The sequence below is a fragment of the Sparus aurata genome, chromosome 19 (assembly GCF_900880675.1).
Source record: "Sparus aurata chromosome 19, fSpaAur1.1, whole genome shotgun sequence".
NCBI classification, from domain to species: Eukaryota; Metazoa; Chordata; class Actinopteri; order Spariformes; family Sparidae; genus Sparus; species Sparus aurata.
Window position 1 is genome coordinate 25,581,326 of NC_044205.1, and position 23,020 is coordinate 25,604,345.

General features: G+C 41.3%; 1 protein-coding gene across 1 annotated transcript in view; it reads right to left on the reverse strand.

Annotated features, from left to right (window-relative positions):
• Positions 1–3,221: 3,221 nt before the first annotated feature.
• The window catches only part of LOC115570381 (cadherin-10-like), a 30,966-nt gene continuing 11,167 nt past the window's right edge, over positions 3,222–23,020 (reverse strand). The window contains exons 3-12 of the mRNA XM_030398924.1: positions 18,913–19,207; positions 16,515–16,634; positions 13,290–13,457; positions 12,961–13,142; positions 11,801–12,054; positions 10,343–10,479; positions 10,141–10,262; positions 8,992–9,100; positions 7,789–8,040; positions 3,222–4,556 (exon numbers count right to left, since the gene is read on the reverse strand). Coding sequence (XP_030254784.1) covers positions 4,066–4,556; positions 7,789–8,040; positions 8,992–9,100; positions 10,141–10,262; positions 10,343–10,479; positions 11,801–12,054; positions 12,961–13,142; positions 13,290–13,457; positions 16,515–16,634; positions 18,913–19,207 — 2,130 coding nt within the window. The 3' untranslated portion in view covers positions 3,222–4,065. The remainder of the gene's footprint in view (positions 4,557–7,788; positions 8,041–8,991; positions 9,101–10,140; positions 10,263–10,342; positions 10,480–11,800; positions 12,055–12,960; positions 13,143–13,289; positions 13,458–16,514; positions 16,635–18,912; positions 19,208–23,020) is intronic.

Here is a 23,020-nt window from a genome sequence, read left to right on the forward strand (position 1 = left end):
ATGTTTGTGAGATGCCAGGTAGGTCAGTTCAAAGCACATCACAGTTTGTTTTATTGCTGTTTAAAACAAATGTCTAGTAGTTTTGCTATATGATTGGTATTTTGCAATAACACCCAATTTTGCAGTTAAAGAGGAGACAAACAAGTCAAGTGTAAATCGTGCGGCTATTGGAAATATCAGCTCTTCCTCTCTTGGACATCGCTCGAACCAATAAAGTGGCAGTAGCCCAGTTTACCATCAGGAGCTTTCTGTCATGTATTATTCCAAGTGACATGCAAATGCCTTTCTCACATCAAACAGGACATGTTCTACTTAAGCTCTAATCATGCGGTCACATGTGTCTTCATAAGAGCAGAAGCCCTTTCTCCATGTTGTGGGCTCACCACGGGTCACTGTGGTAAAAATAGTGGCAGGAAATGAAACATGATTGGGATGCACCATTAATGAAATAATGGAATAATGATCACTTCTCTCTGGGCACGTGTCGCTGCACACCAGGTCAAACTCAGAACATTTCCTTTGATTCATCCCGTCGGAAAGTTCACCAGATTTTATTTCATTACAAGGAAAATAATTTCAGAGGAGTGCTTCACGATCATTAAAACATTTTCAACTATGACCCTTGCACTAATTTGTGCTATATCATGTTGGACTTTGACTTGCTAGCTTCGCAACAATGTCATGCAGATTTAAACATTGCCGTTTTTTACAATATATGTACTTTTTACCAATTTGTTCTAATGCAAAAATGTAATCATTATATCCATTTTTTAGTTAATAAGATGCATTGAGGATCATTGCTACTACCAAGTCCACAAAAAATGCATGCATGAGTGTATATAAATAAACATAAATATATAGCTGGATGGCTAAATTGTGTGACAGGGGATTTAAACCAATGCACATGCACCACATCAACTAAAATATAAACAAATCCCTGACAGAGGTTACATAAATACATATTAATAAGACGGGTTAAACCATCTTATGAGTCAACAGGGGGCTCAACAGAAGCTCAAATGTGCTGAAAGTTAAAGCAAATATTGGCAACATTAACTATCTTACAGAGTCTGGTCTTTGTCCAACACATTTTACACTGTAAAATCCCCCCAAAACTAGCTAACTGTTCAATAATGAGACCGTGACATGTTGAGATATTTTAGTAACATAGCTCACATCATTATTAGTAGCTGAAAGATGATCATCAATATGCAAAATGTCTCCTCTGTAGAATCTGCAAGCTGCGGCAGGTGGCAGAAAGCAGGGTAGTCAATAATAATTGTGTGAAATGGAGAATGTGTAGGCATGCTGCAGTGTGCACAGGGCCTGAACTCCAGAGACGAGAGAGGTTTTCGCAGAATTAGGTCCGGCCTCTCCTGCTGGCTCTCACTTTCAGAATAATCACCACCGCGGAAAAAAGCTCGGCCACCGCTCCCTCGTGCTGGCACTCGTCTCGGAATTCACATTTGATATAACACAATAACAAAGCTTTTTTTTTTTTTTTTTCTTCCTGCACTCAAGTATCTACACCTGTACAATCTAATGCAGTTCAGGAATGTAAAATGGAGCAATTCACTGTGAATCTCATTTGTAATTTGTAAACACCATCTCAGAGAGGTATTGATGAAAGTTTGGGCGGCCTTAGTGAGTGTCGGTATTGAGTCAGACCGTATTATATTCGGAGGCGATTATTAAAATGGGTGGATGAAGCAATACAAATGCAACACGAATGCTAACCTTGACATTTCACACTCACTCTTACACTGGCTTGTATTGGATTGTGCAGGTATTCTTAATCGCCACTTAACTCTATGAATAGTAGTTTATCGAGATCCAATTCACCTTTGCTAATCAAGAGTCAGAGTTTCTGTAATAATGACAAATTTCTCATACAGAAAGTGTTAGATGAATTGTGTTTCTGCACCAAACTCTAAACAAAAAAGTTTCTCGTTAGCAGAGTTAAGTTAAACAGAGACAATCGAAGCTTCCATGGACCGTGTAGATATTACCATTGAAAACATGCAGTAAGAAACCACGAGTGAACTTGGCAGATAATTCCTCCGGGAATGGTAAACATGTTTGATGTACATTAAGAACCATACATCACAAAATGGGACAGCAGCTACATGTGAAGCGGTGCATCAATGAGCTGGCAGCTGTTAAGATTTGAAATCAAGTGGAGCGACGTGAGGAGGGCATTGATTGGAGGTATTGTCATCTTCACAGCTGCCCACTAATCAGCGAGCACTGTCTTGAATAACAGAACATTTGCGGATGAGTATGTAATTAACCACATGGAGTTTGGTATACTGTAATTTAGGAAATATGATTTTATTTGTATTTTTCTAAATAAGAATAGTTTGTTTTTCTGGTTTTCCTGTACATATTATCCAATCATTGCTCCTGTTTAAAAGAAGCTGTAGCTTTCCAAGTAGCGTTTGTTGGGATGTGTAGCATCAAACAAGACACACTTTCACTTTTAAAGGTGTTTTTTTTTTTCTTTTTAAGAAGGAGAAACCAGTTTTGCCACTCAAGAAGCCATAACTGCAACACAATCAGCCACTGAAAAGATGACTCAATTGTAGTTTCAAAATGTCATTATAAGTCTAGATGAGATGTTGAGGACAATGCAACAAGTCCTTGGCTTTTGGATCTGCCAGTCAGCATGTGCTGAATTAGGGGGCTTTTCAAATTCAGGACTAAAAACATGGTTATGCTAACAAGAAAGCTGATTTTTCAATTGTATTTGTCTTTTTCTTTTAGTTATAGAAAGGCTAATCATTGAAACATCCATAGAAAAAAGATTAAACTTGTCCCCTCCTGTTTCTTTCTTCTTTTTTTATCTATATAAACAAACAATATGCTTGCCTGTTGTTTTATTCTGAAAACAATATAATCTGCAACAATACAACACTATATGAGAAACAACTGAAAATGCAGTGCTGTTATGACATCCTCACTGAGTACACTGACCTGGGTCTGATATGCTTTATATGTATACACTTTTAATTAATCTCAAGAAAGGCTCCTGTTTTCACTTTGCTTACAGGCAGTTATTAAAGTTTTAATGAACCGCATCTGCATTGATTTTTATGGTGGGTGTAACGCTACTCCCAACTTGCATACTGCATGCAATTTGGGTACTTAACTCCTTCAGGATAATATCAGTGTCTACTGCAACACCCTTTCAGAAACCACAAAAGAAGGCAATGCGCTGGAAATATAGCAGCGTATTTTTTTTTTTACATCATTTTATTAAGAAAATAAGTATAAAAATATAAATATAAAACAATATGACTCAGCATTCAGACGGCATGACTTCAGTGTATGACAGTTTTTTTTTCCTACAACATACACTTTCCATTACATATTACACCTATATGATGAAATGAATTCACAGTTTGACAAATAAACTGCACCAACCACTCACATGAACATTGCTTGTCGAACAAAGATAGCAAATAGTATATAGGATGTCCATCATTAAAAACACTTTGTACATTTACAGTATTTAATGGAGGTGGCTGGAAAAACCACTTGACTCCTTCCCGTCCCTTCCCTTCCCCGCCCAAACCCAGTCCAGTGCCATTAAACATTGATAGTATACAATACTACTATCTCTCAGGTCAATTACAAAACACATTGTCCACACCATTGTTCACAAAAAAAATCCTAAAAGTCAAAGGCATCTTTACTGATTATGACCAAAAACAGTAAAACTTTTTGAGAATTATACTGTATCTCCATTAATGAGAAAATCCAACTCAAGGTCAAGGTCTTAATTTCCATTCCAGCGTCCGCGAGAGGACTGCGGGATCTTATATTTGAATGTATACTCGTGCGTGTGCACTCATGTGTATGAGAATCAAAGAGACTACTAGTTAACTAGCGCACTAGCTAGCAAACTAGACAGATAAACAGATAGATAGCTTGATAGATAGGTAGACAGACAGTCAACTAGCTGGCTAGCTAACTAACTAGACAAACAGCTGTCTGGCTAGCTAGCTAGATAAACAGACAGAAAAAAATGGGCTTGAAAAAACGAGAGACTGTCGTGGCCTCCGTCTAGGTCTCTCTGTCGGGGCTCTTCCCTATGTACATCTCTGCCAGCTTTTTGAATTGTGGTCCCCAGTTGCTGAGATAATCGTAATCATGGTCCCCCTCAGTGGCAGCCGACTCCAGAGAACTGAGGGATTCTGCCAGTGACCCACTGCCCTCGTAAGCATACGTGGCCAGGGAGTCATAGGGGGGCGCTGTCGGATCTGTATCGTTCTCTTGAAGCCGCCCATTTATGAAGTCTCTGACATCCGTGTTATCCTTTATAGGTGATGTCCTCCGAAAGGGAAACAGCATTTCGGGTATGATGTCCCTACGTAGCTTGTTAGCATCCATCACCTCTGGGTTGCGCAGCGTGCCGATATCAAAGGCCTGAGTGTCCTCCTCTCCGCCCCCTTCATCGTTGTAGCTGACAACGTTGTCTCTGACATCCTCTTTGGAGATGATCAGAGGCTCCTTCTTCCTCTGTCTCCTCAGGGCAGCAAACAGCACCACGATCACTACACAAAAACAGTGGGAAATACAGAGAGAGGAAGCTCAGCATAAGACGTGTGCCTCCTAACATGTGTCATGCATTAAAGAGCGCAGGGGAGCAAAGGCGCAGAGGGGAGACGCATTTGCTACCAGTGATAAATCCCCAACACTGCCTCGGGCGTTCACCTCCTATTATTAAAGATTCAGTGAGAAAGCTTTTTCTTTCCGTTTTCCCTTGAACGGCACATTCACTGAATAAAATGCTCGGCGGTTGGAGAATCCTCTTTTTCTTCTCTATCTCTCTCTCTCTCTCTCTCCAGCACACGGCCTCATATCTCACCTCCTTCATTCTCTTTCAGCAGTCAAAGACAATCAGAGAATGCAGAGTGAGCATGTTTCCAGAGAGTGGCACTGTCTGGTAGCAAGTTTTTAAATAAACCCGTAATTCTTCAGGAAAAAAAACAAAAAATAAAAAACAGGAAGCAATCTCTCATTTTTAGGACAAGCACAAGCCTCGCTTCACCTGTGCGCCTCACCTTCTCCTTCCTTTTTTTGTCCTATCAGCAGGTACTCTAGTTGTCGACTTGCCTCCCACCTGGGTGTTAATTACAGTGCCTTCAACATGGGTTGTGCGTGGGTGGAGGTGGCTGTTTATAAAGGTTCTTTCGCGAACATTTGCGACTGACCAGTGCCATGTTTTTAGACAGCACAGAGGGCTGCAATGAGGAAGACCAGATAGGGCGAGCCGTTCCAGCTCAGCGCCTGCCTGTCGGAGTCAAGCGGAGGTGAATGAGACAGTCTGTCAGGGGGGTTGAAGCGCGAAAAGTGTCAGATAATGAGCAGATGTCATGATATTTTGCTCAAGAGGAGAGCGTGGAGTTTAACCTTCAGCACACTCGATATGTGAGAGAAGATCTGTCCACCACCAGGCGCAGAGTTTTCAAATTGGGAGTTGAAACAAGCAGATGGTGGGAAAGCTGGTCAATCCTAGCTAAGCAACTAAGCAGTAGTTCTAGTCAGGGTTCAGATGAAATGTTATCCAACTCCTAAAGAGGAGAGGGTGACGGGAAGGGGGTTCAAATCCAGCGCACTGAGAGGCTAAAAGGCTCATGCAGGCATTCATGAGGATGGTTTTGTTCGATTTTTTTAATCACATCCTACATTCATACATTCACAACGTCTAGTGAGTCAAACAAAAATGCTCCTCGACGCTTGGCCAAGCAAGGTGAGGTTCAATGGCAGTTGAAACCCATTACTTATATATATGCCCTCGACCATGAGGACTACACATTTGTGCTTTTTGCCGGGTAAAATGATAGGCAGCGCTGCTGTCGGGGCCCAGTACGCTGTTACATACTGCATTAGATCACGAGGAGGGCTGAAGTGGTGCTTTAGGATGTCAGGAAGTAGCACGCGACCCATTTTACCAGGGAAACACACATTTTTCCATTTTGTTAAGTGGTTTTATTTGCTAATGAATGGGGCCTAGAACTACTGTTGTGAACCGCCGCACTACTTTCTGAGAGAGAACCGACATTTAAAACTGAATATGCAAAGTAACCTGTGCTTAATTGGACTGGCTTTAATCAGTAAAAGATCATTGACATGTTAGCTAACAAAACCTCCCACAGCGGGCCTTACTGCTGGGTCAACACACGGTTTGTTCAACCCCTTACATGTCTTATTCTCATGCTGTCTTGACAAGCGACCTCTTTTGGCCATCTCAATAATGAAGGCCCTCTTTTAGAGGTACTCTAAGTACCATTGCATGCCATGTTCATGGTGCCTCAGAAGAAATTGCAGTGTAGGGTGGGATGTACAAAGTGTCTAAGGCTGTCATCACTTCTTTTTAGCCAGAAGACAGAGTCATGTACGTACATTATTCCTACCATCGTTAGATAGCACCTTTCAAGGGCTTTATCACCCCTCCAAGCTTCATCTGATCAGAGATGGTACCTGCAAGTTTTCAGTCAAATTTGAACTGTTGTAGTGAGTCAGGACTCTGAACTCTCAATCTCTGTCCTGCTTGTAATGATAGACCTTGTTATACTGGAAATATTCAATATTTTTTTCATATCCCCTTCATGCGGGCACTCAGCGGCACACACTTGAGCAAAAGCAACTCACACTGGGGCATGTTATTGGCTTTAGCACCCGGAATTGGCTGCAGCATGGAGCATATGAAAGTGACGCCAGCCTGGAGTGCTAATTTTTCAAATTTCTGTGTGTTTCATGTCTCCTCAAAAGAAAAACCAGAAACAAAAATAATACTATTGGTAGAATACTAAACATCCGAACTGGGTTATGTTGATTGTGTTGTATGTGTGTCATTGTTATATGTCTGCTGAGGTGAGTTGACTTTTTTAAAGGAAAGCAACAGTAACTGTGTGAGTGTGGGAAATGGCAAAGGGTTGTTTGTGGATTATACAGTATATATCATGCATCATTGGACAGGTGCAAGGTCAATTTACACCTCCACTTTATAGAGTCCCTCCCAATTTCTCTCTGTGCTCCAATAACTTCCAGTTTACTGTTAAACTTATATTTGCTGTGTGCTCAGTTTGTCTATGGCGAAAAGAAAGTTAAGAAGATGGTTACCGAAGATATTAGGGACCTGTAGAGGGACACTTGACACCCCGACTGTGTGGACGGTGTGCGTTTATTCCTTTCTTTCAAACCAATGACAAATGTTGTCCAGTGTAAAGACCATCACCAAAGACGTTTGTTCAAAGGTATTATTAGAATGTAAAGTCACATTGCATTGACGACACAATCTTCATGGATGCATCCCATTGTGTAGTGTCGCATCCTAGGTTAGCTAACGTTTGCAAAAAGCTAGCTAATGACCTAGCTAATGTATAACGGTTAGCCAAGCTAGGTTTGCTTCGTTCTTATTTCTGTGGTAACGAAATAAAAAAAAAAAGATCGTTTTGCTGATGTATTTGGAAGATGACATTATTTATCTATCGCCAGAAAAGATCACGGATCATCACGGTGATGTTGTCCTTCCATCGCCTTGTGTAGTCCTTGCTGGCAGCTTCTTGAAGCTATGTTGCCTGGATTGGGCGGCAGGACTTCGGATCACTAAACTGTGATTGGGCGTGGGCGATATAAAGAAATCGCCTTGAGCTGAAGCACCGAGAGGCGACTGTGACCGCAGCTGAACAAAGAAACAAACATCACAGGGATGACAGGGGGGTTCAGATGCACATGGTCACACAGATGCACCTACACATGCTCATACACGAGGCGACTTACTGAGGAGAATGATGACACAGAGCAGGATGGCCACCAGAGCTCCAGTTGTGAGGCCGTCTGAGAAGGGCAGGACCTCGGGGTTGCAGGACTGCATGTTTCCACGGCTGTCACAAGCGCACACGCGCACGATCAGCGTGCTGGTGCTGCTCTGAATGGGGTAGTCATTGTCTGAAATGACTACGGGCAGGAAGTACATGCTCATCTCGCGCCGGCTGAAACCTCCCCTCCGCGTCAGGATATTGGCAGTGTTATCTGCGGACAGATGCAAATGGGCGAAGCTTGTCAGCGAGGAGATGTTTCACTTTGCAAAATAATCTTGGAGGAGAGAACTCCTTTGCTTTGTTTCCTGCGACAGACGGCTCATAATACACCGACTGCGCGGCCGTTAAGAACTACTGGCATCTCGGGATCAGGCGTCTGAATATTAATTAAAACAAACACAAAGCATTTTATTAACAATATGCACTATTTGTTACAAAACTGTATTCATCAAAGATTAAATTGAAACACAGCTTAAGAAGTAATCACATAATAGTCTACAGTGTAAAAGGACAAAAGCGCGGCGGTTACGCACGGCTACAGTTTCTTGCTAAACTAATTAAAATCCAAAGTTTGGTTGTTAAAACTTCGACTGGAAATCCTTCTCTGGGTTTCTGCCGCGATTTTTTTCCATTTAGTCTACCGCGATACATCCCAGTAGTTGAGGGGCTTTGGTAAATATTTACTCAGAATCAATTCTCAAACTAGCACCAGGCACACAGAGGCAGTTACACTAAGTAGAGAGGAAATAGACAGATGCAGTGTTTGAAGTTGTTCAAACTGGTTCACACGCTTCCCGAGCTACAGCTGCATTTCTCTCTCCCTCAGTAGGCAAAAAGAAAAAAAAAAACAATGCGAGCGCAGCAGTATTTCAGATAATATGTTTTATTGTGTGACAGATAAACTCAAATCTGTCTGTAACATAACTAAAGATAGATGTGGGATGACTGCCTGACAGCTGGCTCTTCTGTAAATGAAATTTTGCCAATCAGCTCCAGATATTGAAAGTGTTTCAAGAACTCAATAATAAGACTTCAGATCGCACAGTGGAATGCATTTTTCCTTTCAAGTAATGGCCCCTAGAGATTTTCAACTAATCAAAACCCATTTCTACACCGAGTTTTATTTTAACACCCATATAGAAGCCTTTCAAATGTATCTTACCTTCCCTGTCAACGATTGTGAAGTTCGGGTTGGTGGCGCTTATAGTGAAGACAAACTTGTGTCCAACGAGGGGTTCGTCCGTGTCAACGGCACTTATTGTCTGAATCAGCTGTAATGAACAAAAACCAGATAAGAAAACACATTAAAGCTTCTTAATGAGGAGATCTAAATGCATCTGAACTCAAACGCCACTGCTTTTGATCACATTCAGGACTTATACATTTGGAATTGCATTTTTTTTTTAATTGCCTTTGAAACCCACTGTTGTATGAAACATATAAATAAATAACATTGACTGAGAATAAACCGAGCCTAATCAGACACATATTAGACCCGTCTGCAATTAGTGAGGAGTGTTTAGATAATTAACAGATTTGCTGTCTCTCGAAAAACTAAAGCTAGAAACACATGTGGCTGAATGTCCCCCAACACCGATCCGTCGGCACGCACCTCGCACGTGTAGTGAGCGTTGTGGATAACGAACGCTCCCCCCCCCCCCCCGTAGACGTCAGAAGGTGACCGGCAGACGACTCCTCCCTCAGATAAACTGCCCCTGCTGATTTGCCGCCAACTTCTGTTTGGCTCTTTGCCCAATAACGCTGAAAAATGTTAAATAACGCAGGGAACGGTTCTCCTAAGACCACCGCATTGCAATAACCACATGCGTTACCTGCCTCCAGGTTCATTTAATTAGAGGGGATATATATATTCAAATATATTCTGGTGATTATGCACCTCTGGCACACAGATGAATTTCCTCTTAAAAAGGTGCTTTTGTGACAAATCCCCTCCGGACTCTAATCTGACTTTGACTAAAAGTTGCCAAAAGTCATCTTTCCCACCGGGTGTGCTCGGTGTGTCTGCTCTTAACTTTGCTTTGCATTGATTAAAGCAACATTGCTTTGCAGTAACAGTACTCAATTATTTATACAGCAGTCTGTCTATAGACCCACATGTAAGGATTACTTCTATTTTTGATAATTCAGTAACGTCATGAGTGACAGTCGAAGAAGAGACTTCAAAATATCAGTGCTAAATCTATGTATTTATTGTTCGGGCCCTACGAAATAAATCCGTCTCAATGCTAACATGACATTAGCCAAATATCTTTCTCTGAATACTGAAAAATAAGTATGAATTGTTAAGCACCTGTCCAGCTTTGACATTCTCACAGACAAATGTGTCATAGGACATTGCGAACTCTGGGGCGTTGTCATTGACGTCCAGCACCTTGATGAACACGGGCACTCGCGTTGTCTGGCGCGGGTTATCTGAAACAAACAGCATCATGTAGTTTAAGTCTGTAAATGTCATAGATTTTGAATGGCAACATCGCTGAAGCAGCACTTACTTATTTCAGTGGCCACCACAGAGATGTTGTGCCATTTGGACATCTCTCTGTCCAGCGCTTTCAGAGTTGTGATGGTGCCGTTCACAGAATCAATGTTGAACAGCCTCTCTAGGTCCGTGTGCCGATCGATGGAGTATCTGGAAGAATGACACACGCAAACAGGTTCTTGTTAGTACAAACACGTTGATGTGATATTGTGATAGCGATATGAGACCATACATTTACTTAGATTATGTCTTCCTGGTGTCAAATGCTGCATTAATAGTGAAGTAATTTTGCAAACTTAACAGCCTCGTCTTCTTGTAGTGGCTTTTAACTGCACAGTCATATACACAATACTGATGACTGTTTGTCAAAAATCTCATTGTGTTAATATTTTGCGAAAGGAAGGCATCGATACAATGTCATCAAATATCTGCATCAAGGTATTCGGCCAAAAATGTTGTGATATTTGATTTTGTCGGCTCATTTAACGTTCCCGAGATTGTGACCATAGAGCCCGTAATGTGTTACCACTCTCTGCAACCGTCCCTGCAACATTTGCATACCTATTATTGTGGCATTGCTCACAAAGTGAAGGTTCGTTTTATTGCGACCTTGCACAGATCTGTCTTGATAGGACAAACACACTGAAGTACTTTCCTACTTCATAAAAACGTGTTTTACATGGCGCATCACTCGTTGTTTCTGAAAGGAAATGTATTCCGCGCTCTCCCGCGTCAGAAGATGATACATCTCCCCTTGTGCCTGCTCATTTGTCATAGTCAACTTTCATATTCCACTGAAATTTGAATATGCAACACAATGCGCCATGTGGCATGCGCTGAGAGTGGCATATCTCTGTGTCAGCGACGGGCAGGCGCCATATGTGTGGAGTGGCGGCACTAAGCTGTGTGAATCGATACAGCAAATTAGGCTCTTTCACTTTGACTTTGTGCGGTGCCACAGAGGGCTTACATAATTCTGGGAAATAAACAGTGTCTGTATTCACTTCACAGGGCCGCCGCCATCTTCCACAGGGAAATGACCAAGAGGGAACCATGAATAATATCCTTTTCTCCCCCCCACCACCCCCCTCCTCTATACTGACACATGGCTAGGCTGATGGATTAGATTTAGCCAAGTGGGCACATTTCCATCCTCCTGCTAAGAAAAAAAAACTGATAAGAGGAGACTTTGCATTTCTGCCATGTGATGCTTGTTTTCTTATTGATTTTAGACTATTTTAATTAAAGGTGAAACAATGAGTTTGAAACGGTCAAATTGCCACAATAAAGCACTGCCACCGACGTTTGGTCGGCGAGGAAATCTTTACTCAAGTTCTTTTCTAAGTTTACTCAATTGTGAGTGCTTATTCCCAAGAAAGAAGCATTTGTTGTTAGGTGGGGATTGGATTTGGCATGTGGCTCTAACAGTCTGGCCCCGTCCAAACACTCCCCGCCGTGCCCTGTAGCGTACTTGACTGGCTTGTTGTCAGCATCGGGGTCCCTGGCCGACACCACGCCGACGAAGCTGCCAGCAGCCGTGTCCTCGTGCACCTCGATGATGTAAGGGTTCCTGGTGAAGACAGGTGGCTCGTCCACGTCCTCTACCGTTACCTTGACCGTGGCGTAGTCTTTGAATTGCAGGCCGTGGATGAACCTCGCGTCTAAGTAGGTGTTTCTCACCTCCACTCTGAACTCATAGTCCCTCTTACTTTCGTAATCCAGCGCCTGGAGATGAAAGAGCATCAGAAGTCAAGCCGTAGACTTTTGAAAAACAGTCCCCCTCCAGCATTTTGATAGGCAATTCATTACATTTCATTTGTCTGCCTTTATCTTATTCATTCTCTAAATTCTAGGTTACAAATCCAAGTGAGGAATACTGATCTGGGAGATCCTAGGGGAAAACTAAAAAGGGTTTTGAGCAAAAGACTGCTTTATATTATTCATTTCACAGGCTTAGGGTATCTGATTCTACACACATAGTGTTCTAAAATGAATTCTGTCATATGTCTTTCTTACATGAATAGGCGTTATCGGGCGGGCTGTTTCCAATCCGCAAATGTACTGTTCTGTCTGTCCATTGAATTTAAATGTACATATTTAAAGAAGATTAAAAGACAGCTCAATTGTTTTATTTGAATTAAACATACACTAAAAACTGGAAGAGTCAAGAGAACGGTTTAAGGATTAAAGTGCCTTTTCAAAGAAATAATGGCAGCAGGTTTGTTTGGGAATTAACGGGGCTGTCTTTCAAAAGCAGTCTGTTCACTCCAATACAAATAAGCACCTTTCAATCGTGCACTAAACGCACATCTGATTTTGTCATATTCCTTCGTGCATATGTGAGCATTTAATACTCTGGGTGTTACTCAATGCATTAGTTAACATATTTTCTATTTAAAGAACCACTTTTCTTGAAGACAGGAAAGCTGTTCACTGCAGCTGTATGAAAACATGTCACTTGTCATGAGAGGTGTTTTGTCTGATTGCACAGCCATTATCAATCAAGTAATGGTTACATGACTGCGAACAGTGGCTGAGTTTGATGCAGGTTGCAGGCTACAAAGCATGACTCATAAAGTAAAGTACATAAAAGATGGCTATGAAGGGAAGCGAGGAACAAAAATAAGCTACCTTTTTGATTACGATGACTCCCTCCTGTGTGGTTTGGTCAGTGATGATGTTGAACATGTCGTGACCGCCGACGATGCTGTACTCCATCTCGGCGTTGCGGCCGACATCTGGATCATCAGCCTTAATACGTCCTATGGCGCCTCCGATCTCTGTCGACTCCACAGCAGTCACACGGAATGAATCTGTTCGGGGCAGTGAACGAAACAAATTCATTACAGACTTGTTTGTGTGCGTCGCATTTGTCTTCAGAGAATTGTGACACAAGTTCATTCATGTTTAAAAAACAGCTATTGCAAATCTATACAGCGCGGCGAGAAACGGCGTCTTACGGTTAGCGAAGCGCGGCGGACTGTCGTTCACGTCGGAGAGGGTGATGCTGACAGTCGTGGTTCCCGAGAGTCCACCCATCTGTCCGGCCATGTCTTTAGCCTGGATCACAACCTGGTAGTTTTCCTTGACTTCTCTGTCCATGCCGGGCAGGGCTGTCTTGATGGTGCCTGAAAGAAATTAACATCTGTTCTACCACTTTTGCCAATTTGAAGGGAAAACTTCATTTTTTCAGGGGAACTGATTTGCTGTTTTAGTGAAAGCGAGATAAACGTGAGATCAGTTCCATCTCTGTACTCAAGCGTGTTTCCTAGAAAATTGCATTTATGTGTTGCTGATTTGGTTTGCCAATTATGTTTTGAGAGATAATGGAATTGCCACCTTGCTTATGTTCCCTGGCAACATGTTCCTCGCATCAGAAGAGCTACATTTATGTACCACAGGCAAATGACACAAGGGTGGATTCAGACTCCTGCATGTGCCTAGGGACACATTGTGATGTTGGCTAATACAGCCTCCAATCAAATAATATATTTGCATATCTTGTAAGTGACTCGTTAAATATAGTCTGTTATTGGTACAAAGTTCACAGTCACTACCTTGTATGTATAAAACTGGAAACTGCAAGATGAAGACGTGACTTCTGAGGTTATGTATGTAAATTGAGCCTAGCTGTTGTTGGAACAGATTCACTGCCTACGCTGTATGTTGAACTGCGTCGCCCTTTCACTTTTCTCCATGTTAAACAGACAAATCCAATTGTAAATAGGAAAGTTTGCAGTTGTGGGAACAGATAGAGCGAGGCTATCTTACAATGTACGTGCCTGGCAGGGTGCACTCAACGCCCTGAGGTTTAAACAGACATCGATCATCACATCCACTTCTTGGTGAGAAAGCAAATAAGCGCTATTCGCAAAATGTCACATACTACGCAAGTGTAAATTTAGACACGCAGCAAATGAATAAATGAATAATGGCACGAAACAGGTCAGTCTTTTCAGCTTTTATGAGTCACAGAAAAAGTAAATGGGTCTTTGAAAACCGTACAAAGAAAAAATGCTGTTGCACTTCAGGGTTCTTAAAAAACATTCAGGTGAAAGAGCCGATTGCACCATCTGTTCAGACTTAGCCTCGTTATAGCATAAATTTTTACAGAAGTCAAAAATTACACATAACTAGCTAAAAGAGCAGCAAAAAAAAACCCATAGCTTTCGAACAACGAGGTTTGCAACACTGTACGATTTTCAACTTGCGTTGCACTACAAAACATGTCAGCAACTGGTTCCATCTGCCATCAGGATCCAGGCAACACCTTATCAGACATAACTTTTTAGAAGAGGCTGGATTAATACCAAAGATGTGGGAAAACTCAACTGAAGCTTGTATTTGATCACCATCTCCACATAACTAAAGTGCGGTTAGATGGCCTGGCTGGAAACACGATGGCTTTCCTCCTCCTGTGCCAGTCCAGACTTTGGCTCGACGTTGAAGAGGGTAAACTATTGAGACTGTTCTTGAGAGACTCTTTGGCTGATGACACCTCTTCTGCACCCAATCAGTGATGCTGAGGGGTGACACAATGCCGCGCACACCAAAACCAGAAATGCTATTGAGCTCTGTATAGATTTTTAAAGAGGAAATGGACTTGCCTGTGAAATAGTTTCCCATACTAATGAAAAGACTGGATTAACTGGGAGTGCAATATAGGAAAACGTGTAGCCATTTCCTCTAGTTTAGAAGGAGGATATTTTGATTATAAGTACTTTACATGATTGATCCAGTTCCACATCCTTAATTTTTCACCACATTTACAAAATAACCCTGTATATATTAGCACTGTTTTAATTGCTAGGGGCAGATATAAGGACGAAATGTGTCATTTATGTGAAATCATGGCAAAAATAGACTTGCCTAGAATCCAATGATGGGAAACATATTTTGGATTGGTTTGTGTGGCACTTGCCTGCAAGTTGCTGCCCAAAGTTGTGAAGTCAGTGAGTTGAAAGCAATCAAAAAGGGGCCTTGGTGTTGAAGTGTTCATGTAAGAAACAGAGGGTATTTTTTTTTGGATGCATAGTTAATCATAGCAAGGTTTGCATTCATTTCATTTCTTTTTTCTGGACCAAATCTGGTCTTATACTTTAATGCATCCCATTATTTCCCCAGCTGTGAGAATGAATCCCCCTATTAAAGCCAAACCCAACCGAAAATGACATGTTATAGTACATTCCCCTTTTACCAGCCAGCCAGTGACATGAACAGAGAGAGGAATAATTGTTCATTTGTACAACTTGGGGGACTTTGTTGAGTAACAGAACACATGATTCTATATAAGCATATCTTACCTTAAAGAGGAACTCGCCTGATGGCACCTGTATATGCCTTTAGATACCTTTTAGTCAGTTTTGAATGTATGCTAAATTCAACATGTTTTTATCTTCTTGTTCCTACAGTAGAATGAATGTTCAAAGTGGTTATTTGCTTTGTGCTCACTGAAAATCTGATATTTAGAGGGCGGGCCTATGAGCAGGATTTGTGACATCACAAATAGTTTGGTAGGTTAATCCCGGTCCAGCATTCAATCATACATAATAGTGTGATGTGGATGCTGGAAACCTCCAGGAAACATACTTGTACCTAGCAGTTAAACTCGCATTATCGTATATATTCTTGAATTTTCAATGAGGGAGAAAAACTAGGTGCCATTCAAGAGAATTTTAACCTGATTTTATCAATTTTCTCCCACAAAAAACAAATAGAACACACAGGTTGGACACTACCACAGATTTCATTAAGCGACTGATTTAACCCATGTCTCTACTAGCTGAGACATTACTTGTGTTTGATTGGTGCAGCCCATTTTAGCAGCTCGTTAGTTTAAAACTCGCTTGTAGTTACTAAGAAGACACCACGCACAAGCTAATGAAGGATCTGTGAACAGCTGGTGCAACCCAATCCAGACCTAACCGTTCGCAAACAAACACATTTTAGAGAATTGACATTTCAGCCTGCCGTGCCGGCTCATGACTGTGTTGTTAAAAGGTAATTTACAGATTTAGAAAAGTAGAAATCTTCTGTTTTGTAAGACTAACGGCACTGTCAGGCAGGTACATCCTTATTCTGCTTTTTTATTCTCAGAAAACACTTAGCAGCAGTGCAAAAGATCTGTTTACAGATTAACGTGACCCCAAAACTGCCTCAAAGAACTCCTTCTGGGTTTGGCTTACCATTTTCAGAATCCACAGAGAAATAGGGTTGTCCCTGTAGAATGCTATATACAAGCTTGGCACTGTTCCCATACGTTTGATCATCGGCGTCAGAGGCAGTCACAGTGACAACAGATGTACCTGCAAAAAGAGCACTCAGAGTCAAGTGTAATACACACAGTCATGTCACAAGCAAGTGGCTAAACCTAATTGTATTTAATTTCAGAGCATATTTCAGAGAATTTGCTGTAAATCTGACAGTAGTTCTCAGCAGTACAATGAGTCATGCTGACTAATCTTTGGGCTCTGGAATACAGCAAATTAGTTATTGACAAAAACAGCATCTAAGTAAAATCAATCAGGAAAACAGCATTAGTACATATTGTTCCCTTTTTATAAGAAACAACAAGGTCATTACTGCATCCGGCTGAGCTTTGAAAACAAACTGCTGGCCAGGAATCCGCTAACACCTTAGTGAAAATGATTGCCTTGATTAAAACCGCCTGTCCAAGTCAATGGACCTCTAGAATACTTGAGACTGAAAGTTTCTTCATCATCGAGGCATAAAGTAAAGATTCCTCAGTTAGAAAGAGTCTTTGCAGAGAGCTGTACAGAAAGGTTATGCTTATCTGACACGAAATCATTCTCTAAACTTGTACAGCCATCGCTGCCTTTAGCTTAGCAAGGCCAAGTGCATTTTTATCTGACGTTGTTTGGCAGAGCAGAGGTATGGCAACAAACGGTGCATACTGTACATTGAAGGAGCAGGAATGTAAGTACTGCGCTCATGGTCACTGTATTTGTCTGTCTCTGCTCATGGTCTGGTCATGGCACTGTATTTTTATGTATGTGCTGAAATGCCTTTCATTTTCCCAACTGGCATTTGACCCAGAAACCTGTTCTGAACATGTTATTTGGTAAAATGAAATAGTTTCAGCTTAATCCAATCACATCGACCTGGTTACACACATTATATAAAAAAATGATAGGGGGTTGAATGTGCCTCATTTGTGCTAAATAAATTAAAAACAAATGTTAAAATGAATACTTATTTAAGTGCTCTTACACTCTCTCCCAGATATCCTGTCAATGAGTCACTTCCACATGAAGTCCTGCATAATCCAGCCGAGCGTTTCAATAACGCCACATTGCAAATACTGTCCTTGGCATTCAGGAGACCTCTGCCGTGTCCTGTTTGGGTCCGACTGTCTCGTTGCATACTAATGAACCCTTGAACATCTGTCCCACTTAGTCCCGGCATTGATAGCATAAAAGGGAGCTGCTGATTTTTCATGGCTGGCTGGCTTGATTAACCAGTGTGTTCGGTCTGAACATATAAGGCAGTTTATTAGTCCGGAGACGAGTAGCGGTGACCCCGACCCACCTTTTGCCAGTATTCATGCAGCTGAGGAATCTAAGAGCAGTTCATTATGAATTCCAAACAGGCCATTGTTATTTGTCACCAATAGACAATTGGGTTTTTGATTTACCCTTGATTGCTCCCGTGTATTAATTTGTGGTTGCATAATTGAGGATTGATTTCAAGTTGCATGCATTATTTTCATAAGCTTTGTTTATATTCATACCGACTGGGTTATTTATATTGCTTGAATGGAACGAAGTGGAGTGCAATGAAGCAGGTCTTTAATTGGAAAGACTGTGACAATCTAAAGTTTCAATATTTCTGCTGCCTATTAAAAATGGCAAATGGCATTACTTGTTGTGAATGCCCAATGAGCCTGACCAAACAAGTAGCAATCAAAAAAACCAACAACAAAAAAAAAGACTCTGGAGAACTGAGTGCAGCGTCTCAATAGACCAGTTCACCTGACTGATTAACGCTGATCAGTGTTTGGATTCTTCGTGTCATGTCGGGCATTTTTGTCAGCATTTTATGAGTTTGTGATGTAGGGATGGCCGATCTGCGCAAGAAATAATATCATCATCCTTTTATTCACAATCATGATCCATTATTTTCTTGCTCAATTTGGACTACAGACTACAGACAGACTTAAAATAGCTTATGTGTTTCTTCATTCGCACCATCAAAACACAATATTGCATTAAGAGTAGTTTTTGGCACAACCTCCTCATTTGCTAAGCTGCTGGTTAGAGCTAATGATTGCACTGTTTGCAGTACGTTCATCCAATCAACCCAGCCATCTAGTTGGCTAGGACCTGCTGTTCAGTGAGGTTATATGAAGTTTGGACGTGCTGGAAAGAACAACATGAGGGGAAGTTTGTTCATTGGGAAATCATCACTATCATGTTAAGTTCGGACAAAAAATCCTATTAGAAAGGTTTAGGCAACGACATTACTTGGTCAGTTTTACTTGAGTTAAATACCTGATGTCAGATAACGTATGGTCGTATGCTCAAATAAGTCAAGCACAACTTATAGACAACAGTCTCAACTTACCGACTTCAGACATCTCGGGGACGCTGGCGAAGTAGATCTCCTTTGCGAACTTTGGCGCGTTGTCGTTGATGTCGTGAATTTTTATGTTAAATTCAGTGTCCGGCTCCAGCTCTGCGTTGGTGTTCCTGTCCAACACCTTTGCAACGAGTGTGTACATAGCTTTCTCTTCCCTGTCCAGTCTCTTGGTGGCATGAATGTCTCCGGACTTCTCATCGATCAGGAACAGGGTGCCTGCCCCATCTCCGGTCAGAACGTACTTCACGTTGCCGTCACCTTTGTCCATATTGGAGTGCAGCTGAAAAATGAAGAAAGACACACTTTATTAGTATGGAGTCAAACTATAAATCAAGTGGTGTTGTCGGTTCTCATTAGGGGCATTGCATACTGCTCTGTCATGCATTTAAGGCAGACAAAAAAGCACTCTTGCCATTTTGTGTAACTGTTGGCAACAGCGCCGAGGTGTTTGAAAGTTGAATTCCACTGAAAAACACGAAACAAAGAAAAGTTATCTAGAATATTTCCAAGTCCTAATCGTTGCCCTTGAGCTCCTCTTCATATGAAAAACAAATCCTTGCTTCCCTCGTAGCTCACATCAAGCCTGTTGACAAAACTAGGTGCTGTTTTTCTTTTTTTACTGTGCCTGAAAATTTTAACATAAAATAAAATATCTCGCCACGGGCCTCCCAATTTAGGAAATATTCCCAAAGGTCTTTTGTCTGTAGGCACTATGAATAATGTGCTTTCTCCACATATCTCCAATTTTGAGCTTTTTGCTTTTGTTGCCACTTCTCTTTTTTAAAGGTATTGCGAAGCTCTAAAAGGGACCAGTACCAAGTAATGCATGTGAACATTTAACTCCTGTCTTCACACTAAAGCTGTTAGAAGTAGTTGAATAATTGATCAGTTGATTGAGAGAAAATTAAGTGCTGTCTATTTTATTTGTATAGTTTCGGTCAGTGTCCAAGCAAGAACGTCAAACATTTGCTGTGTTCAGCTTTCTAAATGTAAGGAGTTGTTGCTTTTCTTTACAATTTGTGATGGTAAATGCAGAGTCTTTCGGTTTTCAAGTGTTGGTTGGACAAAATAAGAGTTTTGGTTATGAAAAAAATGTGATAGGCATTTTATAAACTAAATGATTGATCAGTTTAAATTTGAAAACCAGTGCCCCTTCAACTCGTTCGGCATAATCCATAGATTTAGATCAGAAACTGTATGCAGCTGTTTTACTTTTTTCGGGGGGGAAATACTACAACACTGTTTTTTTCATCACTGTGGCTGAGAGCAGATAATGACGATGATAATTCATTTAAGGGTGAACTTATCCTTTAATGGAATAATCACTAGTCTCAGCCCTACCTCGGACACTTCTTAGGTTGACCCTTCACGCCGTTTTTTTTTTGCTGGGGATCCTAAAATATAAATGACTCAATTGGCCGTATATTTTGCTTAAGATATGTACAGCACAATAAAATGCAGTCAGGGAAAAGTACAGCACATGCCAGACGAGTATAAATGGAATGAGTACATACTCAGACACTCGCTTCAGACACATTTACGCCGTAGTATAGATGTGCATACGCTTTGTGACACTCTTATGGACGGAGAAATAATGGTGTAAACCTACTGAGGAAACTATCTCTTTTGAGTCAGAGGACAGAACGTCGCCTTTGCTCCCACAGTGTCAAGTGTGACATACTCCATTAGCTCAGATCAAATTAGTCTTAGATTTTTCTTCCAAATTGTGCCTCTGAAAAATGATGAGAACCTGACCTACAGCAACAACTGCTAAAATTAGTCACCTCTGACCTATCCATCACCTTGAAGCGGCTCTACAGTGTGAGCGTCATGCAGGAGTAATGGTGGCATACTGTGACAGACACTTGATTCAAGCTCATTACTGTACTGGATCTGTCAGCAGATATATTTAGAGCACTATCTCATGGGTTCACATTTTAAATGACATGTAGTTAGGGACACAGAATGTACGTCAGTAACTTATTAATATTAATGTCTGCATGCTGTGAGGAAACTAATTATTTTTCACCGCAGTTGGAAGACTGATGTCAACAGTAAAACTCTGAATGGAAATCAGAAAAAATGCGTTGCCGGAGTGCTAGCTATTCTCAGGCAGAATGAAAAAAACAAAAAACAGGGACGCATGTGAAAGCAAGCTACTGTCAAGTTCAGATGAACAATATGCACAGTATTTTGGGGGGCTGCTTTTGAAAATATTTCCATGCAGATGAACTCCATTACCCAAAGTCTACTAAAGAGGAATATCACTCAGCTTGGATTTCCACATGTATTTGTGTTCGGGGACAATCAGTTCATTGTTTGCGAATGTGAATTCTCTCCTGAGCTGTAGACCAGTGAATCAAGGATTTATGGTGTGTTATGGATGTGAACGCTGCTCCCGCTATTGACTGTGAATGACAGGCTAATTTTGGCGAGCAGGAGAGTGTTTGTATGAATTTATACATTCAAATGGGCTTCGTATCTTTGTTATGCGCCTTCACTTCTCTGAAAAAAAGTCCCTAGCTGTGCCAGTGTCGCCCTTTCCCTCCTTTGAAATCCATCATCTGTGTAGGGGAACACCGGCTGTAGGAGACGCTAGGACATGCTCACTAAGCAATGCTGAGCTACTCTGCGACATAAGAAGAACACATTTCATTACTGATATTCCGAACATCCATTCCTCCAGTGTGATAATTAGGCCGATGCAATTTCAGACCGTGTCAGACCACAGGAATGGCATTATTTTCAAATCTTTTGATTGTATTCTCTGGGAGTTTTTTTTCTTTTTTTTTTCATCTGATTATTACCATATTTCCAGTCTTTGTTGTTAATCCTGTAAAAAAAAAAAAAAAAAAAAGGAACCTGAGATGCAGAAACAACAAACAAAGAGCCATCAAAGCAGCCAGTACCCTATGCAGCCAAGATGTCTACAGCATAATAGGAACCGCACAGTCTTTGCAGAACCTCGTGGTATGTATTTTACATATTTCTCCTTAGCCGACGTGGGCGCATTCAGGCCTTAACCTCCTGCATTTTTGCGCTAATTATCGTCTCCACAACGTCAGCTTCCTAATCGTATGGGTAAACAGATCTTCTCCCCACGGTTTTATAGATTTTCTTACTGAGGGGTAGTGCACACAAAGAGGCGTTTTGCACAAGTAAGCAACGCTGCACAGACTTATTATCAGATAACACGGCATCAAAAAATAATAGTGCTTCTGTTCATCCAAATCATCGAGGCACCGTGCCAGCAACAAGGATGTTTAAGTTTTTTTTTTCTTTTCTTTCCGCAGGTTTCTTATAGAAACATCATATATTAAATGTGAACAGGGCGGTGAGCCTGAGTGCAAAGCCAAGTTGAATGGATTGTTATTGACATATGCCAGAGGTGAGTTTGTACATGTTGGTCGTACTCAACAACACCCAGTGCAGCTAGGGGAAAATAAATAAAAATAAAAATTGGCACCGATACACTTGACAAAGTGCGGCACAAAGTGTTTTCACACAGCCCTAACAAAATCAAATGTTAGCACTACCGCACTATATTTGCAGGGATTTAGTGGCTCTCCTTTCAAGGCCTTGCAGCACAAACACAGCCTTTTTCAAGGCCTTACAACAGAAGCACAGAAGAGAGCCTTGATGAGTTAAATCGCCTTGCACAAACACTGAGGAATTGTCACTAAAGCAGCAAAATCATTGGCAATTCTTGTCAGGTCTCTGGTAAGCATTGCTTGGTGCTGCAAAGAGGAGATAGCAAAATAGAGCGCAGAACGGATACAGAATAATTACTCTTCCTCTCTCTCTCTCTCTCTCTCTCTCTCTCCTGCTGTCTCTTAAGACATAGGCAGAAAAAAAAAAAATCTTTACTACTGGAGCTCTAATGTATATTATACTGGTAAAGTTACAGCTTACAGTATCTCTGGTGCGCTTTGTATTTCCATACCTCATAAGTTATATGAAGGAGTGAATCGAGCGAGGCCTTGCAAAATCTCCCGCATGCATATTAACAAAAATATTAGCACAACAAAGTGAGCTACCTTGAATATTCTAATTTAGGGTGGCCCATTTTCTTTACAAGACAATGCAGTGTACC